The 16,663-nt window shown below is 37.5% G+C and overlaps 1 protein-coding gene and 1 long non-coding RNA gene across 5 annotated transcripts; one reads left to right on the top strand and one right to left on the bottom strand.

Annotated features, from left to right (window-relative positions):
* Positions 1-2,840: 2,840 nt before the first annotated feature.
* LOC138402236 (uncharacterized) lies at positions 2,841-3,460 on the bottom strand. The gene is made up of 2 exons (XR_011236647.1): positions 3,221-3,460; positions 2,841-2,980 (listed from the first exon to the last, which is right to left on the bottom strand). It is a non-coding gene; the product is annotated as an uncharacterized lncRNA (long non-coding RNA).
* Positions 3,461-4,754: 1,294 nt separating this feature from the next.
* LOC117982007 (uncharacterized) lies at positions 4,755-14,385 on the top strand. 4 transcript variants are annotated; one of them, XM_069498258.1, is made up of 3 exons: positions 4,755-4,906; positions 5,655-13,699; positions 14,256-14,385. In XM_069498258.1, exon 2 carries the CDS (start codon positions 7,892-7,894, stop codon positions 13,334-13,336), a length of 5,445 nt encoding a protein of 1,814 aa, XP_069354359.1. In that variant the 5' UTR covers positions 4,755-4,906; positions 5,655-7,891; the 3' UTR covers positions 13,337-13,699; positions 14,256-14,385. The 4 variants fall into 4 exon arrangements, with proteins under 4 accessions (XP_069354359.1, XP_034824176.1, XP_069354358.1 ...); XM_034968285.2 differs by having other exon boundaries at positions 4,755-5,098; positions 7,768-13,699; XM_069498257.1 differs by having other exon boundaries at positions 4,755-5,098; positions 5,655-13,507.
* Positions 14,386-16,663: the final 2,278 nt, after the last annotated feature.

The raw sequence follows: 16,663 nt of genomic DNA, 5'->3' as shown, positions 1-16,663 counted from the left end.
AGTATTCATCAAAAGATAAGTAGGTAATCATTATCATTCAAAAAAAAATTCAAAAATATTTATTTCAGTAGGTAAAACAATTTCACATAGTGCGTAGTAATTGGGACCATCCCAGTAACTGTTTTAGTATTGCTACGAGTACTCGTGGCAGGCGACCCCGCTCTTCCATAAAATCTTATACAATAATAATTGAAATAAGTAGTTCCTTCATAAATCATATATTTACAAAAATTCATCGGTGACATCTGTCCAACTATCTGTGTGCCATCATCAATATATCCGGACGCTAGTGTGAGCGCATGCACTCGCTACACTGCTCATCACTGAGTCTATTTCTTTCTATCACAATGTTAGGTGAAATAGCAATACAGGTTACCCACGTGGGCCGAGCAGTTCGGACGTGCATCCAGCGTCACCTTAATAGAAGAAACTAGACAAAAATATTTGAGAAAAAATGAAACATTGAAACATTCCATATTTGAAGTCGAAGGGAAGTGTATTATACCCTTATATGATGTCCCGCATCTATTAAAAGGTTTACGAAATAATCTTATTACAAAAAATTTAAAATATGTAATGAATGGTCAAGAAAAAATTGCCAAGTGGGAGCATATAAAAATGCTGTATGAAAATAACCCATCTTATAAAGGATTAAAACTTATAAAAAATTTGACTGAAAACCATTGCAATAAAGATAAAATACCAAAAATGAAAGTAAAATACGCATCCCAATTGTTTAGTCAAACAGTTGGTAAAACCATGGGGTATTTAGCCGGTAAGTCTTATTGAATACTAGCTGAGCTGCCCCGGCTTTGCTCGGGTGGAGTTTAGAAAATTGAGGGGGAGGTTGAATTAAATTTTTCTCCGTAAAAACCTTCCTCGTACTTCAAGGAATATTATAAAAAAAGAATTAGCGAAATCGGTTCAGCTGTTCTCGAGATTTGCGATGACCAACACATTTGGTGATTCATTTTTATATTATAGATATTATTATGCTTAATCTAGTTATTATTTGTAAGATAAGCATTTTATGTTGAATAAATAGAAACTCATACTTAGATTGGTTTGGTACCAAATTGGTTTTGTTTTTTCAGAGAATGGAAAACTGCCTGAAGATGCGAAGGATACAGCCGACTTGATAATCTTTGTGGATAATTTGTTCGATTCAATGAACGGAAGTTTCCAAAATTCAAAGTCCCGAAGTGGCAAACCGTTGCTAAAAAGTGTCACACCGAATTCTCTGCACAAAAATGTGTGGACACAATCAAAAAGGATATTAAAATCGATGAAATTTGTATCCGCCACTGGGTCTGCTGGTACTGTGCCGTCAATAAATAACTGGTTACATACTGTAGAAAATATGGAGCTGCTACGAGATAAATTATTTCTTGAATATAAAATAAAATCTTTGTGGTGTAGGCATCTGAACCAAGATGTATTAGAGAATTTTTTTGGCAGCATACGTAGTCATGGTATAAGAAATGTTTCACCTACGTGTGCTGCTTTTGAAGCTGCATTTGCCTCACTATTAGTAAATAATTTAAGTAGCAACTATGCAGTAGGTTCAAATTGTGAGGAAGATTTTTGTTCAATGTTCCATACATTTGCCGAATTGTTCTTCCAAAAACAAAATGAAATATCAGAAATAAGTGAAATCGATTTGAAAGACATAAATGATGGCGTAATAATTGACTATAAAGAAAAAGAAAACGATCCCACGATAAAGGCTCCACTAGAGTATGTAACTGGGTATTTATTGAGAAAGAGCCGATCTATAATAAAAAATTGCAATCATTGTGAAAACCAACTTTTCACGAGAACTGAAACAGAAAATACTTATATACTTTGTAGGGAATACAACAACAATAAATATCTGTCATACCCAACAATAAATATGAAAATATTTTTTTCATGTTTACAGGATGTGATCCATAATGTTTTAAAATATAAAAGCCAAATCAAAAATCTAAAAAATTACAGTAAAACATTGCTATATGTATCAGCAGACTCTAATTTTATTGATTGTCCACAACACAAAAATGATTTAATTGAGTTTTTTTTTGATTTTTCGTGCAGATTTTTCACTTATAATTGGTGTAAGTCTACTAATAAATTATTAAGTGGCATCCAATGATATTAGAAGAAAAATAGGTAGATAGGTTACTTATATCAAATTCGATGTTTATTAATGGCACGCTGCGTCAGCGCCGAAAGACTCAACACACATAAACGCATAGATAGTATTTTAACCTCACACAACAGAGAGTAAAGGACGGTGAACTAATAACCTCAGCTTCAGTTGCGCACGAAAAAGAGACGGTTATATTTTGCACTACCTCGTCCTGCACAGAAGAGTGGAAGAAGGACGGATATATGCCTAATAATGCGAGCGTAAAAGAGACGGGACGAGACGGTAAACTAGAAACTCCAAAGAAAAAAAAACAGTAAAGTCTTTTCGGCTAATGCCGATTTATGCCTACACTGTAGTTGTATAGTAAAATAAAAACCTTATACTGTGGTATTTAATATATTACGAACTAGCTTTTTCCCGCGGTTCCGCTCGTTTTTAGGGTTCCGTGCCCAAGGGGTGCCAACGGGACCCTATTACTAAGCCTCCGCTGTCTGTACGTCCATCTGTCAGCGGGCTGTATCTCGTAAGCCGTAATAGGTAGACAGTTGAAATTTTCACAGAATGTATTTCTATTGCCGCTATAATAAAAATAATAAAAATTAAATTAAATTAAATAAAGGGGGCTCCCATACATGGAAAAGAAGTCGAAATAAAATTACTAAATTTTACGCGGACGAAGCCGCGGGAAGGTAGGTAAAGGAATAAAATGTGAAATGAAAATATTTTTTATTTTTGAAAATATTTACTATTACACAATCTACATACCCATAGCCAAAATTCCCTCATTGTATGAAGAGACCCAGCAGTGGACCGTAAAAAGATGTTAGACCATAGTTAATTTATCCTTCCCTAAAACAGGAAATATGCACACTATTTGAATTGTCAATACTCAGAAGAGACCTATCTGTTTATTTTATATTCTTTGATCGGAAACTTTAAAATACGTACAACGATAACTTGATACGTACTTATGGCATGTGACATAAGGTACAAATTGCAATGAGTTGCATTTTACACGAACGTGCACGAGTTTGTTATTGTTAAATAAGTGAAAAATACGAATTATATAAAAGAAATAGTTTTACTTACGAATGAAATGTGATTCCTTGACTTTTGGAAACCTTGCTTGTGTAGTTTGTGCGGAATCTCATCACACACGACGGCATTTTCGGTTGTTTTGGGAGACGAAAACAAAATACACATTACTATCAACGACGTCATCGATAGCGCGACGCCAGCGGGCGACTGAGCTCAGGTTTGCTAATTAGCTTAGTTTTAACGTGCCACTTGCGGTCCGCGTATAACGTATCTACCTATTTTCTTCTAATATCATTGGTGGCATCAGTAAAGATTATGACAAGCAAGACAAAATTCAAGAGGAATCATTTATTTATTGTAATAAAAGGCGTAGAAATAAATAATTGTTATCCCATACATGTGTTTTAATGACATATACCCATAGAAAAATAGAAATAAAAGAAAATCTGTATATTATACATACGTACCTATATTATAGGTACCTACGGTGTCTAGTATGGATAGGTATTGGTATATATAGCAGATCCTGTAGTTGCAACTCAGCTCAATAGATGGCGTTACCAAAAAATAGGGACTGATGACTCTATACCAGTATATTCAATGTACTCTATGACTCGATTCATGCCTGAACGATTGACCACGGCCATAGAGTACATTGAATATACGGGTATAGAGTCATCAGTCCCTATTTTTTGGTAACGCCATCTATTGAGCTGAGTTGCAACTACAGGATCTGCTATATATACTAATCCCTATAGGTACAGTATATACGCTACCTAGATAGGTACCTATATATAGGTTTTAAATTTTCTTTTATTTCTATTTTTCTATGGTTAATTTCAATAAAACACATAAATAAGGTAATACCTAATCTTTTATTTATTTTTATAACTGGGCACACACTTTTTTTCTGTTATTACAGCAAATCGTAGTCCGAGAAACGTAGTCGGGGTTATATTAGTTAGGTACTTTCCATCACATCCAGATCAGCACAAATCACAATGCACTGTAAATCCATACTTTGCAGTTTCGAATAGCTAAAGAGGTACAAAGAAATAAAGAAAGTTGCTCGGTAGAGTTGTCAGAGTTCAAAATAAAGCACAAGTCACTTCACTATAACAGAATCACCAAAATCCAACTAACAAAGTCAAGTCGTTGGAAAATATCACATAAACACCTTGATATAATGGAAAACCTCGAAAAAAGTGGTTGAAAATAAATAATTTTTAATAGACACAGACCACAGACTTGACAATTTGTGACTGTGCCAGTGTTTCCATATGTAAATCAAGAATTACCGTGTTGTAAGGTTAAAAATACGGTGTTTCTTGATTAAATTACGGTGGATGAGCTAAAAGAATACCGTGTAAATTACCGTGTAATTTTTAAAAAGAAAAAAAAACGTTACGAATTTGCTTTTTAATTAATTATTAATATTATTCTGAGTCTGACTCTCCTAGCATAGCAATGTCTTTTCATATATTTTTCTTATTGCATTCATCCATCACATTTAAGAATTTTTACATTTCACTTCTTGCTAATTGCTTGAATAAGGACGAAAATAGATTGCCAAGATTAATAATTGTCGCGACGAACGTCGCGAAATAGTTAATTGTACAAAATATAAATAGTAATCATCGTAAAATTAAATCATCCAATTATAATATCTAATTACAATAACGAGCAAAACGAGATTAGAAGGAGAGGAATCCAGAGCCGGACGCTTAAAATACTATGGTAAGTTGTCTGTGACTTTACTCTGTGGGTCTAATGGTCTACACTTGAAACGCGACGCCGACTGTCTGTGGTCGAAGCCTCGAACCACGGCGCCCACCATTTTGTTAACTGACTGGATCCGAGCACGGCAGCCTCGCCTCACAGCACGCCCACCGTCATCAGTTCGGTGCCTCGCATCCTGTATTATTACTCGTAAGTGGCTAACTATAAGTAGGTAACTATATTTGATTGCTATTAATTGTGTGCATAAGGAACGTTTCCATGTAGCCAACGTCGAGAGTCGTAAGGGCCCTTTATTGGCAGGCCTTAGTCGGAATAGTAAATCGTCAGCGTCGGGAGCCATTGGGACCCTTGTTGGCAGGACTTGGCTGGGAGAAAGTAATCCGTCAGTATCGAGAGTCGTAGGGGCCCTCGGGTGGCAGGCCTTAGCGTCGAACCGCTAACTCTCGATACAGATGACGAGACCAGCTAGCTCTCGACGTCAGTGACGACCCCGGCTAACTCTCGGCGTAAGTAGCAAGCAAAGGTGTGGCACTTTGAGCCGGCACGAATAGCCAGTTACCTGACCGAAACGCGGTAGGTCAATTGGACCCAATTATAATCCTAATGGCTGGGCTAATGATGGAACCGTTCCTCCTTTAATTTAGCGCTAGTCAGCACTGGTCTTCCCCGCTTAGCGGCGAGGAAGACAGTAGCCCCGGCAGATTTCGTCTAGGCGAAATCTGCCCGTCCCATATATGTATTACAGAGTGCGAGGCAGTGGATTCTGTCCTATGCGACGGGGAGGAAGGCCGCTTCCTCGCCCGTCGCCTCAGTGCCGCGGAGACGGCGCATTAACCTGGTGTCGCACGCGCAAGCAGACTGCGCATCGAGCAAGGGTGAGTGCATAATCAAACATTCACAAACTAGCCTTCGTGACGTCTCTGGTTTCAACCCTCAAACCCGGGCGGCAAGCCGAGTCTAACTAAGCATAAACAGGAGGCGCCACGACATGGTGGAGATGCTGAGGATCTGATAAATCAGTAAATGAGCTTTCAGCAAAAAATGCTAAAAGAAAGAGGGTTGTCAAATAAGTTGTGAATGTTGTTATGCACTGACCTAAATCAGACATGTCTCGACAAGTCTCGACACGTATAGAGCGGCAAAGACCATTAGACCTTAATAGGTTATTTTCATGTCTTGTTTTCTCGTAGCTATGTGATTTGTTCTGAATATGATTATTTTTAAGCGTAAATGACCTACCTACCTACACATGAAAAATATTTTTCCTACTATTGAGTTTTGATACCTACCTACAGGTGATGAATAATTCTACTTATAACTAACACTTTAAACTCTAATACCTACTTTAAATAAGCAAAGTTATGTTGCATTTCACTGATGATTTTAACGTTTTCTTAGACAGTTTTAATATAAATACCTACAATACATTGTAGTGAATAGTGACAAATGTTCAATGTTTAATTTAATAAAGGATAGGTACCTACCTAATGTGAAGAATAAAGGAGGATGCTGTGCGTATAGTCCTATAATAGAATAAAGGAAACCGAAAATTAAGAATAACCTCATTCTCTGTTAAAGTCTAATTGTAAAGATGCGACGGTATTACCAATGTTCTGAATTATTATATTCACAATAAAGTGACACTGTTACTGCAGTTTAGTGGAATAATTATTATAATTATGTTGATCCATGTGGGACTAAATCAATTAAAATAAAAGTTTGAGCTCGCATGAACTTTCTGACAAATTAAGATTATTGTAATATCATATTCAACTGAGACTTAAAGATGAGTCAATTTCAAAAGTGTTTAGGGTTCCGCACCTAGTAAGAAAGAAAATCAATTCTAAAGGTTATCGTTTCTTGTATAACAGTTATAAATGTGAAAAAACCCTTGGTTTCGGTGCGCAAGAAATTCTTTTTTTTTTTCACAAATTTTATGAATGAAACAGTGAAGTGATATGGACATTAACAATAAACGATAGGTACCTAGAGCAGTCACCTGCGATAGTACACTGACCTTTGCCGGTGCATTCACACTGGACTTGCTAGAACGGTTAAATAGTTACACACACATACCTACCCGACTTGAGATTGCTATGATCATACAATTTTGATACGAAGGGGTCAATCATTGAATGCTTATGCTGAATGGTCACACAGTGTGTGTGCCCACGCATACCTAGTAACTGAGATGATTAAATACTAAAATTGAGACCCGGTTTAGCAATGCGAACCTTAGGCATGAAATAAAAGCCAGTAGAATGTACAGAGATTTAAGAATATTTGTAGAAGTTTATTGAATAGAGGTATAATGCTACTCTATTTTACTACATTCTATATCTTGTTGCAAGGGTAGGCATAACCCTTCTAGCATGTTAGTGGAATTGTGTACACATCTGTGGGCAGATGACTGACAATTATTGATAAGGTCGTTGTCACACTATGACGACAGGGCCGGACTATGAAATTGATTTATGATAAAGTCGGTTACTTACTTTATCCGCGATACTAATTAATTTCATTCTACAACAACAACGGTACAAAATTATTTCGTTATAACTAGTCGTTGAAATTTATTTGATAAATTATTTGATGAATATATGAGATTTATAGAACAAGGGTCACCATGAATATTCAAACCATAGGACATTGATGTAACACAACAACTAAATAGAAGTTTTAAATGAACTTTAAAGTGAAATAAATGAAAGATGAACGATCATTTGAAAAATAGATCTACGATACTGACACAGATAAATAAAATTAAAAAAAAAAAAAAATTTTTTTTTTGTTTTGGCCAATCCGCTTCCTTTCTTTTTCTCTCGCTTTTCTCCTAAGCGGTGCTATTTCATTTATAGAGAGACGAGCCACGAAGTTCCCGGTCACAACGAAGACATCAACTAAAATTCTAAAAAAAACCTTAAACAACTAACCCGTTTAAAGGAAACTTTTATCTACTAATATTTCGAACATACCGACAAGATGGATCAAAGTCTCTTGGCGATATTGCACTCAATGAAAACAAAATTACAAAATTTATCAACCAACGCATCTCAAATAATAGAAACTCTTGATGATCCAACCACTCAATCTCCAACGATTATACAAGAAGCAGAAATTATTTCTTCGAAATTACAAACTTTGTTAAATAGATTGAGCTCCGAATTGACCAACTACTTTCGATTAAGCAACGATCCTGCGCCTGATGACATATCCGAGATATCTACAGTACAATTAGAAGCCGAAGATATATTGTGTGAACTTAAAGTCAAAATTAAAGAAAAGATTAAAGTAATTGAACGAGAAAATCAAGTCAACAGGGATACGAATCCGAATCTAAACAGCCGGCTACCGAAACTGAGTTTACCGGAATTCGACGGCGATATCCTGCAATGGTCAACATTTTGGGATCAATTCAGCTCAAATATTGACAAACGAAACTTAACCGATGTCGACAAGCTATTGTATTTAAAAGCTTCATTGAAAGGTGAAGCGAAGAAGATCGTGGAAGGCTTAGAGACAACAAACAAGAATTACAGTATAGCACTAGTGACATTAAAAAATCGATATGGAAAGGAAAACCACATAATTGATGCACACTACTCAGCACTGTATCGTGTCAAGGCTTCCACCGCAATGAATGTCACAGAGGTGAGACAAACACTAAACGAGATAGAACGACACCTTAGGGTGCTTAAATCGCTGGGCGAGGACATAAACCACAACCATCTACGTTTCCTAATCATGGAAAAATTCCCGCAAGAAATCATTTACGAAATGAAAATGAAAATAAACACCGAGTCCATCGAGGAGATAAGGAAATGCCTCGAAGTCATTATCACGGCTAGGGAAGACGCAGAGAGAGTTATCCAGGGAAAATCTGAAGACAATTACACTACCCAATCTCTACACGCGAATGCATCCGGCGACAATAATATGAAATTAAAATCCAAAAGGCCAACAAGTAAAGAAATGTCCACAAAGAAACAAGATAAAAATCGGGGACTATTTCAAGGTCGTCAGAGAAGTTTTAGGAAACAATTCAAAAGAAAATGGGAAGAGCCAGTAGGAAACCAAGAAAGGCAACACGAAAAGAAAAGAAAACTTCACTGCATCTTCTGTCAGGAGAACCACTTTAACGATCAATGCAAAGCCTTTACAACGTTACGAGAAAGGAAAAATAAATTAATTAACCGATGCTACGCATGTCTTCGCATAGGACACACCGTAAAGACATGTGTGAGAAAACCAAAATGCGCACACTGCAACGAGATTGGATCACATAATCGGGCACTTTGTCCTAGAACTTTATCGAAGGAGATAGAACCGACTAACACTCTAATGCAGCTAAACGCCAAAGGTACTACTATACTTCAAACAGCAGTTGTGAACGCGAAATCTGAAAAGGAAGGACACGTGGAGACAAAATGCCGTATTCTATTAGACTCAGGAAGTCAGCGCACATATATAACACGAGAAGTCGCGAAACAATTAAATCTTCCAATTGAAGAAGAAAGCAGACTTTCTATATTTACCTTTGGGTCGAAAACACCTCAAATCATAGATAGTCCCATAGTAAAAATTAAACTCTTAACCAGAACCAATGAAACACTATTACTTTACGCTAACGTCGTTCCTTACATATCGCAATGCGTACCATATCCCGATACGGAATTAGGACATTGGGAAAATAAGACTGTTCTAGCCGATGACGGATCATTATCATCTAGGATTGACATCCTGATTGGAAACGATTATTACCATAATGTTATGAAAACCGGAAAGCTTAAAATTAGAGAAAACTTATACCTGGTAAATTCTAAACTTGGGTGGATACTATCTGGTGAGACAAATTTAAAACCAGTAGACGAATTATCTGTAATTACTTACTTTCTGTCTTGCGGAGAAACGAAACTGAATAAACCAGATTTACCTTTAAACAACGTTGACATAAAATCATTATGGGATCTAGAATCAATAGGAATTACCGACTCACCTAAGATCAGTGCCGATGAAGAAGCAGTTAAAACCTTCAATGAAAGTACCGAAGTTATCGATAATAGGTATACCGTATCTTGGCCATGGACAGAATATCCTCCATCTCTATCAACCAATTTCGGGCTATCATTCGGTCGATTAGTTTCATTACTAAAGCGCCTCGATTCAAACACATTATTGGAATATGATAACATCTTAAAGGAACAAATTAGCAAAGGCGTAATAGAATTAGTATCGAAACACACCAACCAGGAAAAACACCCTGTTCATTATTTGCCGCATCATTGTGTTCGCCAGAAGGAGAAACCTATTAGAATTGTATACGACGCTTCAGCTAAAACAAAGGATAGCAACAGTCTGAACGAATGCTTATATTGTGGCCCAATGATGTTAGAAGATTTGACTGGATTATTGGTAAAATTTAGATATCATCAAATCGCATTATCAGCTGACGTAGAAAAGGCTTTTTTACAAATTGCACTTCATGAGAGAGACCGAGATGTGACTCGATTCTTGTGGATCAAAGATCTTAACAAACCACCAACCGAAGATAACATTATTTACATGAGATTCTGTCGCGTGCCATTCGGAATTATCAGCAGTCCGTTTCTGTTGAATGCCACGATAAAGCTCCATCTGTCAAACGATGACAAACCGAAGGTTAGAGACCTAGCCAACGATATATATGTAGATAACCTAGTCACTGGTAGTTCATCCGTTGCGGAAGCTTTAGAATTGTATAACGACTCCAGAGAAGCATTTAAACAAATGTCTATGAACTTAAGGGAGTGGAGTTCTAATTCTTACGAATTTACGGAACAAATCCCAGACTCGTCAAAGGAAATCCGTGTTAAGATATTAGGACTTGATTGGGATTTAAAGGAAGATCTACTTCAATTGAGATACAAGATCGACTCTAATGCGAACAATAAACGGGAAGTATTGAGAGTGATCGCTTCAATCTACGACCCTTGCGGATTTGTTGCACCACATATTCTACCTGCTAAATTATTTCTGCAAGAGCTTTGGAAAACCAAAATTAAATGGGACACCACCTTTTCAAAACAGATGAAGGAAGAGTGGTCGACAATACGTGAACAACTAGACAAGATTAAAGAAATATCAATACCCAGATGTTATATGGCGAATGCTCAAAATAACGATGTTCAATTGCATTGCTTTACCGACGCGTCTCTCAAAGCTTATGCAGCTACTGTATATATAGTGAATGAGAACAAGATCAGTTTCGTCATTGGAAAATCTAGACTTGTACCTATAAAGGATCAGGATAATTTGAAAATTCCTCGATTAGAATTACTCGGAGTATTAATTGGAAGTCGTCTTATAAAATTTATTCGGAACTTTCTTCCTGCAAAAGTAACACATCAATTTCTTTGGACCGATAGCCAAATTGTAATCGGATGGTGCAAGTCTTCTAAACTTTTACCACCATTCGTAGCAAGGAGAATCCAAGAAATTAAACGAAATAAAGAATTGATCATAAGATATGTTCCCTCAGAACTAAATCCAGCAGATGTAGCAACAAAACCTTACAGCACTTGTGAAGATAAAGTGAAATGGTTAGCTGGACCTCAATATTTGTTACAAGCATGCGACACATGGCCACAAAAGACAACAAATACCAATTCCTTGTTGTCGCGGGAGGATCTTCCGAATGAAAGTGAAGATGAGGAAGTTGAAATGGATGAAACAATTTCTGCAAATTGCAATAAAAGATTAGATGAAATTAATAACCAATGTAAAATAAACGAAAAGGAAAAGGAACAACTACAAGAAACCTATTTAGAAGAAATAAAGAAACTACAAGAAGAATATTTCAAGGATGAAGTGAACGGGAAAGATACAAACTTAAGTCGAAATTTAGGATTATTTCGTGATATTGACGGCATATTAAGATGCAAAGGAAGGATGAGAAATACGAATTGGTCGTTCGATAAAAGATATCCTATCTTATTGCCTAAGGACTCTCAATTGACTAACAGAATAATTATGGAAACACATAATAAAAATTACCACGTGGGTGTTAACCACACATTGAGCATCATACGCGAAACGTATTGGATTCTACAAGGTAAACGACAAGTACAGAAATTGTTGAAAAAATGTCCAACATGCGTTAAGCACGGTGGAGGACCATACAAACTACCACCTACACCCGCACTACCACCTGAGAGAGTTAACTATAGCTCTCCCTTCACGTTCACGGGAATTGATTATTTGGGACCAGTTTTAGTAAACAATGGAAACGGTTTAGAGAAAAGATGGATTTGTTTGTTTACTTGTCTAGCGATAAGAGCCATACATTTGGAAGTCGTTCAAGATCTATCAGCGGAGGAAGGCCTTCGAGCCCTGAGAAGAATGATAGCCACTAGAGGTCTCCCGACACTTATCACCTCAGATAACGCGTTGCAATTTAAATTGATGTCAGAAATCTTAGCAAAACCTTACTGCATAGAGAATAAAATTCGCTGGAGATTTATACCCGCTCTCGCACCATGGTTTGGCGGTTTTTATGAACGATTAATGGGCATTGTGAAACACTGTATGAAGAGAACATTACAAAAACACTGTCTTAAGGATTGCGAACTATCTACAGTAATGAAGGAAATTGAAGCCGTGGTAAATACCCGTCCACTCACCCATATAGATGCCGAGCTGGATCATATATTGAAACCAGCTGATTTCTTGGCCGTAGGAAAATGTATAACAGTAGAGAATACCCGGAAGGAACCTTTAGCAGAAGGAACCGTTACAAAAAGGGAACTAGTTAAAGGTTGGAAAAGAGCTCTTAAAATCCAGGAAGAATTTAGAGAAATGTTTTCTAATCGTTACCTTCTCAGCCTTCGAGAAAGATACCAGCATTCACATAGGGATCCAAGAGTCACTTCGAAATTAGAACCTCAAGAAGGACAAATAGTCCAGATAAAGGGGGAACATCCCAATCGGGAAAGCTGGCGAGTTGGGAAAATAACAAAACTTATGAAGGGGAAGGATGGATTTAGCAGAACAGCGAAAGTAAAAGTAGATAATAGCGAATATATTAGATCCATTTCACACTTATATCCACTGGAAATGGACGAACAAGAAGCTCACGCTCTAGCTGACAAACCTAGACCAAGTTACAACTATATACCTTCCGAACGCATAACAAGAGAAGTGCACGAAGAAACCACTGGAGAAACCAGTGAGATACGTAGTGGTGAAATCGATGCACCTGAAAAGGAAAATGATCACACCATACAAGACCATAATGAGACGATGTTAGAGGATCAACTTCTGCCAGAGGAGATTACTAACGAAAACGAAGTAGACCTTTCTTCCGAGGAGCCAAGACCCAAGAGAGAAGCGGCTGTCAGGGCCCTCGAGAAGATTAAGGAATGGACGCAGAATCTTATCGTCTTATTGTAACTTCCGTTGTTGGGGAGTGTCGCGACGAACGTCGCGAAATAGTTAATTGTACAAAATATAAATAGTAATCATCGTAAAATTAAATCATCCAATTATAATATCTAATTACAATAACGAGCAAAACGAGATTAGAAGGAGAGGAATCCAGAGCCGGACGCTTAAAATACTATGGTAAGTTGTCTGTGACTTTACTCTGTGGGTCTAATGGTCTACACTTGAAACGCGACGCCGACTGTCTGTGGTCGAAGCCTCGAACCACGGCGCCCACCATTTTGTTAACTGACTGGATCCGAGCACGGCAGCCTCGCCTCACAGCACGCCCACCGTCATCAGTTCGGTGCCTCGCATCCTGTATTATTACTCGTAAGTGGCTAACTATAAGTAGGTAACTATATTTGATTGCTATTAATTGTGTGCATAAGGAACGTTTCCATGTAGCCAACGTCGAGAGTCGTAAGGGCCCTTTATTGGCAGGCCTTAGTCGGAATAGTAAATCGTCAGCGTCGGGAGCCATTGGGACCCTTGTTGGCAGGACTTGGCTGGGAGAAAGTAATCCGTCAGTATCGAGAGTCGTAGGGGCCCTCGGGTGGCAGGCCTTAGCGTCGAACCGCTAACTCTCGATACAGATGACGAGACCAGCTAGCTCTCGACGTCAGTGACGACCCCGGCTAACTCTCGGCGTAAGTAGCAAGCAAAGGTGTGGCACTTTGAGCCGGCACGAATAGCCAGTTACCTGACCGAAACGCGGTAGGTCAATTGGACCCAATTATAATCCTAATGGCTGGGCTAATGATGGAACCGTTCCTCCTTTAATTTAGCGCTAGTCAGCACTGGTCTTCCCCGCTTAGCGGCGAGGAAGACAGTAGCCCCGGCAGATTTCGTCTAGGCGAAATCTGCCCGTCCCATATATGTATTACAGAGTGCGAGGCAGTGGATTCTGTCCTATGCGACGGGGAGGAAGGCCGCTTCCTCGCCCGTCGCCTCAGTGCCGCGGAGACGGCGCATTAACCTGGTGTCGCACGCGCAAGCAGACTGCGCATCGAGCAAGGGTGAGTGCATAATCAAACATTCACAAACTAGCCTTCGTGACGTCTCTGGTTTCAACCCTCAAACCCGGGCGGCAAGCCGAGTCTAACTAAGCATAAACAGGAGGCGCCACGACAATAATTGATACTTTAACTGTGTGTGTGTGAGTGTGGCGATAGATTAGAAAAATAATAAGGATTTCCTTGAAATCTGCCACAATCTACCACTTTGTTAAATCGTCAGCTTTTTCTGCCAGAGTTAAAATTTAGGAGCCAAATCTGCCCAAATGGCAGAAATCTGCCACAAACGGTCACACTGCTGACCGGCCACAAAATTTACAAGTAGTGCCACCTGTTGCGCGTGGTTGGCAACAAAACTTGCTACTAGTGCCATCTGTCGAGCTAAGTCTGAGTCAATGTACCCTGTGCGATTTTGTACTGTGGCTAAAATGTACTGAGTGAAAAGACCCTGACCACGGCTACGGATTACGGACTTGTTTTTGCTTTGTGAAATGATTTTTCTGTGAATATATTTGTGCAGAAAAAGGCCACGGAGATCTCGATGTGTGTCTGGATGTGACTAATTCGGTAAGTATAAAATCAGCTTACTCGTAATCTAACTCAAAATTACTTCAATGAGTCAAACTCTATGCAACATTAAGGCACCATTAGCACATTAGGTATTTTATCATGATATTAGGTATATAGTTCCTGCGATTTCGTCCGCTCGAAAAAACTATTTTAGAAATCCCGTGAGAAGTCCAATTTTCCGGGATAAATGTGGCCTACAAGTTACAACCGTCTGATGCAAGCTATCTCTGTACCAAACAGATGATGACCACCACTTTGTCTATGTGGATTTAGGGTTTTTGGGAATCCCATGGGAACTGTTTGAGTTTTCCGTGACAAAAGAAGCCTATGTCCTTACCGATGCAAGTTATCTCTGTACTAACTTTCATCATAAACGGTTACACAAATTTACTGTAAAAAGCTAGCATACAGACAGGTTGACACACTTTTGCATTTATCATATTGCTATGGATTATTAACTACTAATTCTGTAAATTTTTTGTTTTGTAATTAAGTGTACTTACAACATTTGTTTTGAACTTTATTGACTAAGTTATTTTTATATTATAGGTATCAGCTATCAACTAATTAAGTACAATAAGTAAGTATAGACTAATGCATATTTTATGTTATTACTTTTTCAGATGTTTGCATGGCTTTCCAAAACCTGGCTACTCCTCTCTTTGAAACCATTTAAACAATGAAAAGAGATAGTAGGACAACATTTAGAAAGCAAGACTGATAATGAAATAATATATAGTTACGAATTATCAAATTTGCAATCACCAGTTTGAAGATCGTTGAAATACACCAGTTGTGGTAGTAATATGAAAGTTATGAAAAGTAAATAACCAAAAATTTTGGATTTGAGCGTTACCTATTTCACAATCTCGTGGGTCTTGAATTTGGGTATGTATTTTATGTACCTAGTTACGAATTTATGAAAATAAAATATTTTACAAAACCTTAAAACCTTTTTATTTCTATAGTGTTTTATAATTTAGTATCTTAAAGAGTCAGTCTTGTAATATATATTTTTAAACATGTTTTAAACAAACGTTAATGGAATTATTGATATTTTTTTAAAACATGTTCAAAAATATAAAATATTCTAGTAAAGTACATTTAAATAGCATTTAAATTTTCGCGCTCTCGCACGCCTAGCGCGCTTTTAGTGCCCTCTAGATGTGAGCACACGCGTAACTTTGAAAAAGAAATCTAGAGTCGCACATCTATCTCTAGTATATAGTAGATAATCTATGTCACAAATCGTCACATCTACATGTTTTTTTTTAATTTATTTTACGGCCCTGGATAGCCCTGGATGTCAGAACTTTATACATGTTCTATGTTCTAATATCACAGATCACTATATAGGTACCGTAGATAGAGTAATAAAGATAGATGCAGGAACGTTTGCTTTCTCATTCGCACTAAAAAGAGAGCACAGATAAAGTTACTAATGTGATAAACAGAGACGCAGCTAACCTATTTTTCTCCCTTATCGTGTAACTGTTTTTTTTCAAGAATACATACAAGAAGTTGCAAAACAAACTTTGAGAATTCGTGGCGTAATTGTATTTCTCATGAGTTATTTACTTGTTTTCACATAAAAAACGTTTAATACAAATATTGTTGATCGGTTAATACAAATATTGACTACTAAACAATGGTAATAATTGTGTTATTCACTTCATTTCCTTAGCCAGACTCTAGTTGAGTATGGTATAGA

The sequence above is a fragment of the Maniola hyperantus genome, chromosome 4, assembly GCF_902806685.2.
Source record: "Maniola hyperantus chromosome 4, iAphHyp1.2, whole genome shotgun sequence".
In the NCBI taxonomy this organism is placed as follows: Eukaryota; Metazoa; Arthropoda; class Insecta; order Lepidoptera; family Nymphalidae; genus Maniola; species Maniola hyperantus.
Note: the sequence above shows the minus strand (reverse complement) of the source record. Positions and strands in the feature narration are given on the sequence as shown.

Coding starts and splice junctions, on each gene's coding strand:
- LOC117982007 (XM_069498258.1), top strand. CDS start 7,892: ATGGATCAAAGTCTCTTGGCGATATTGCACTCAATGAAAACAAAATTA.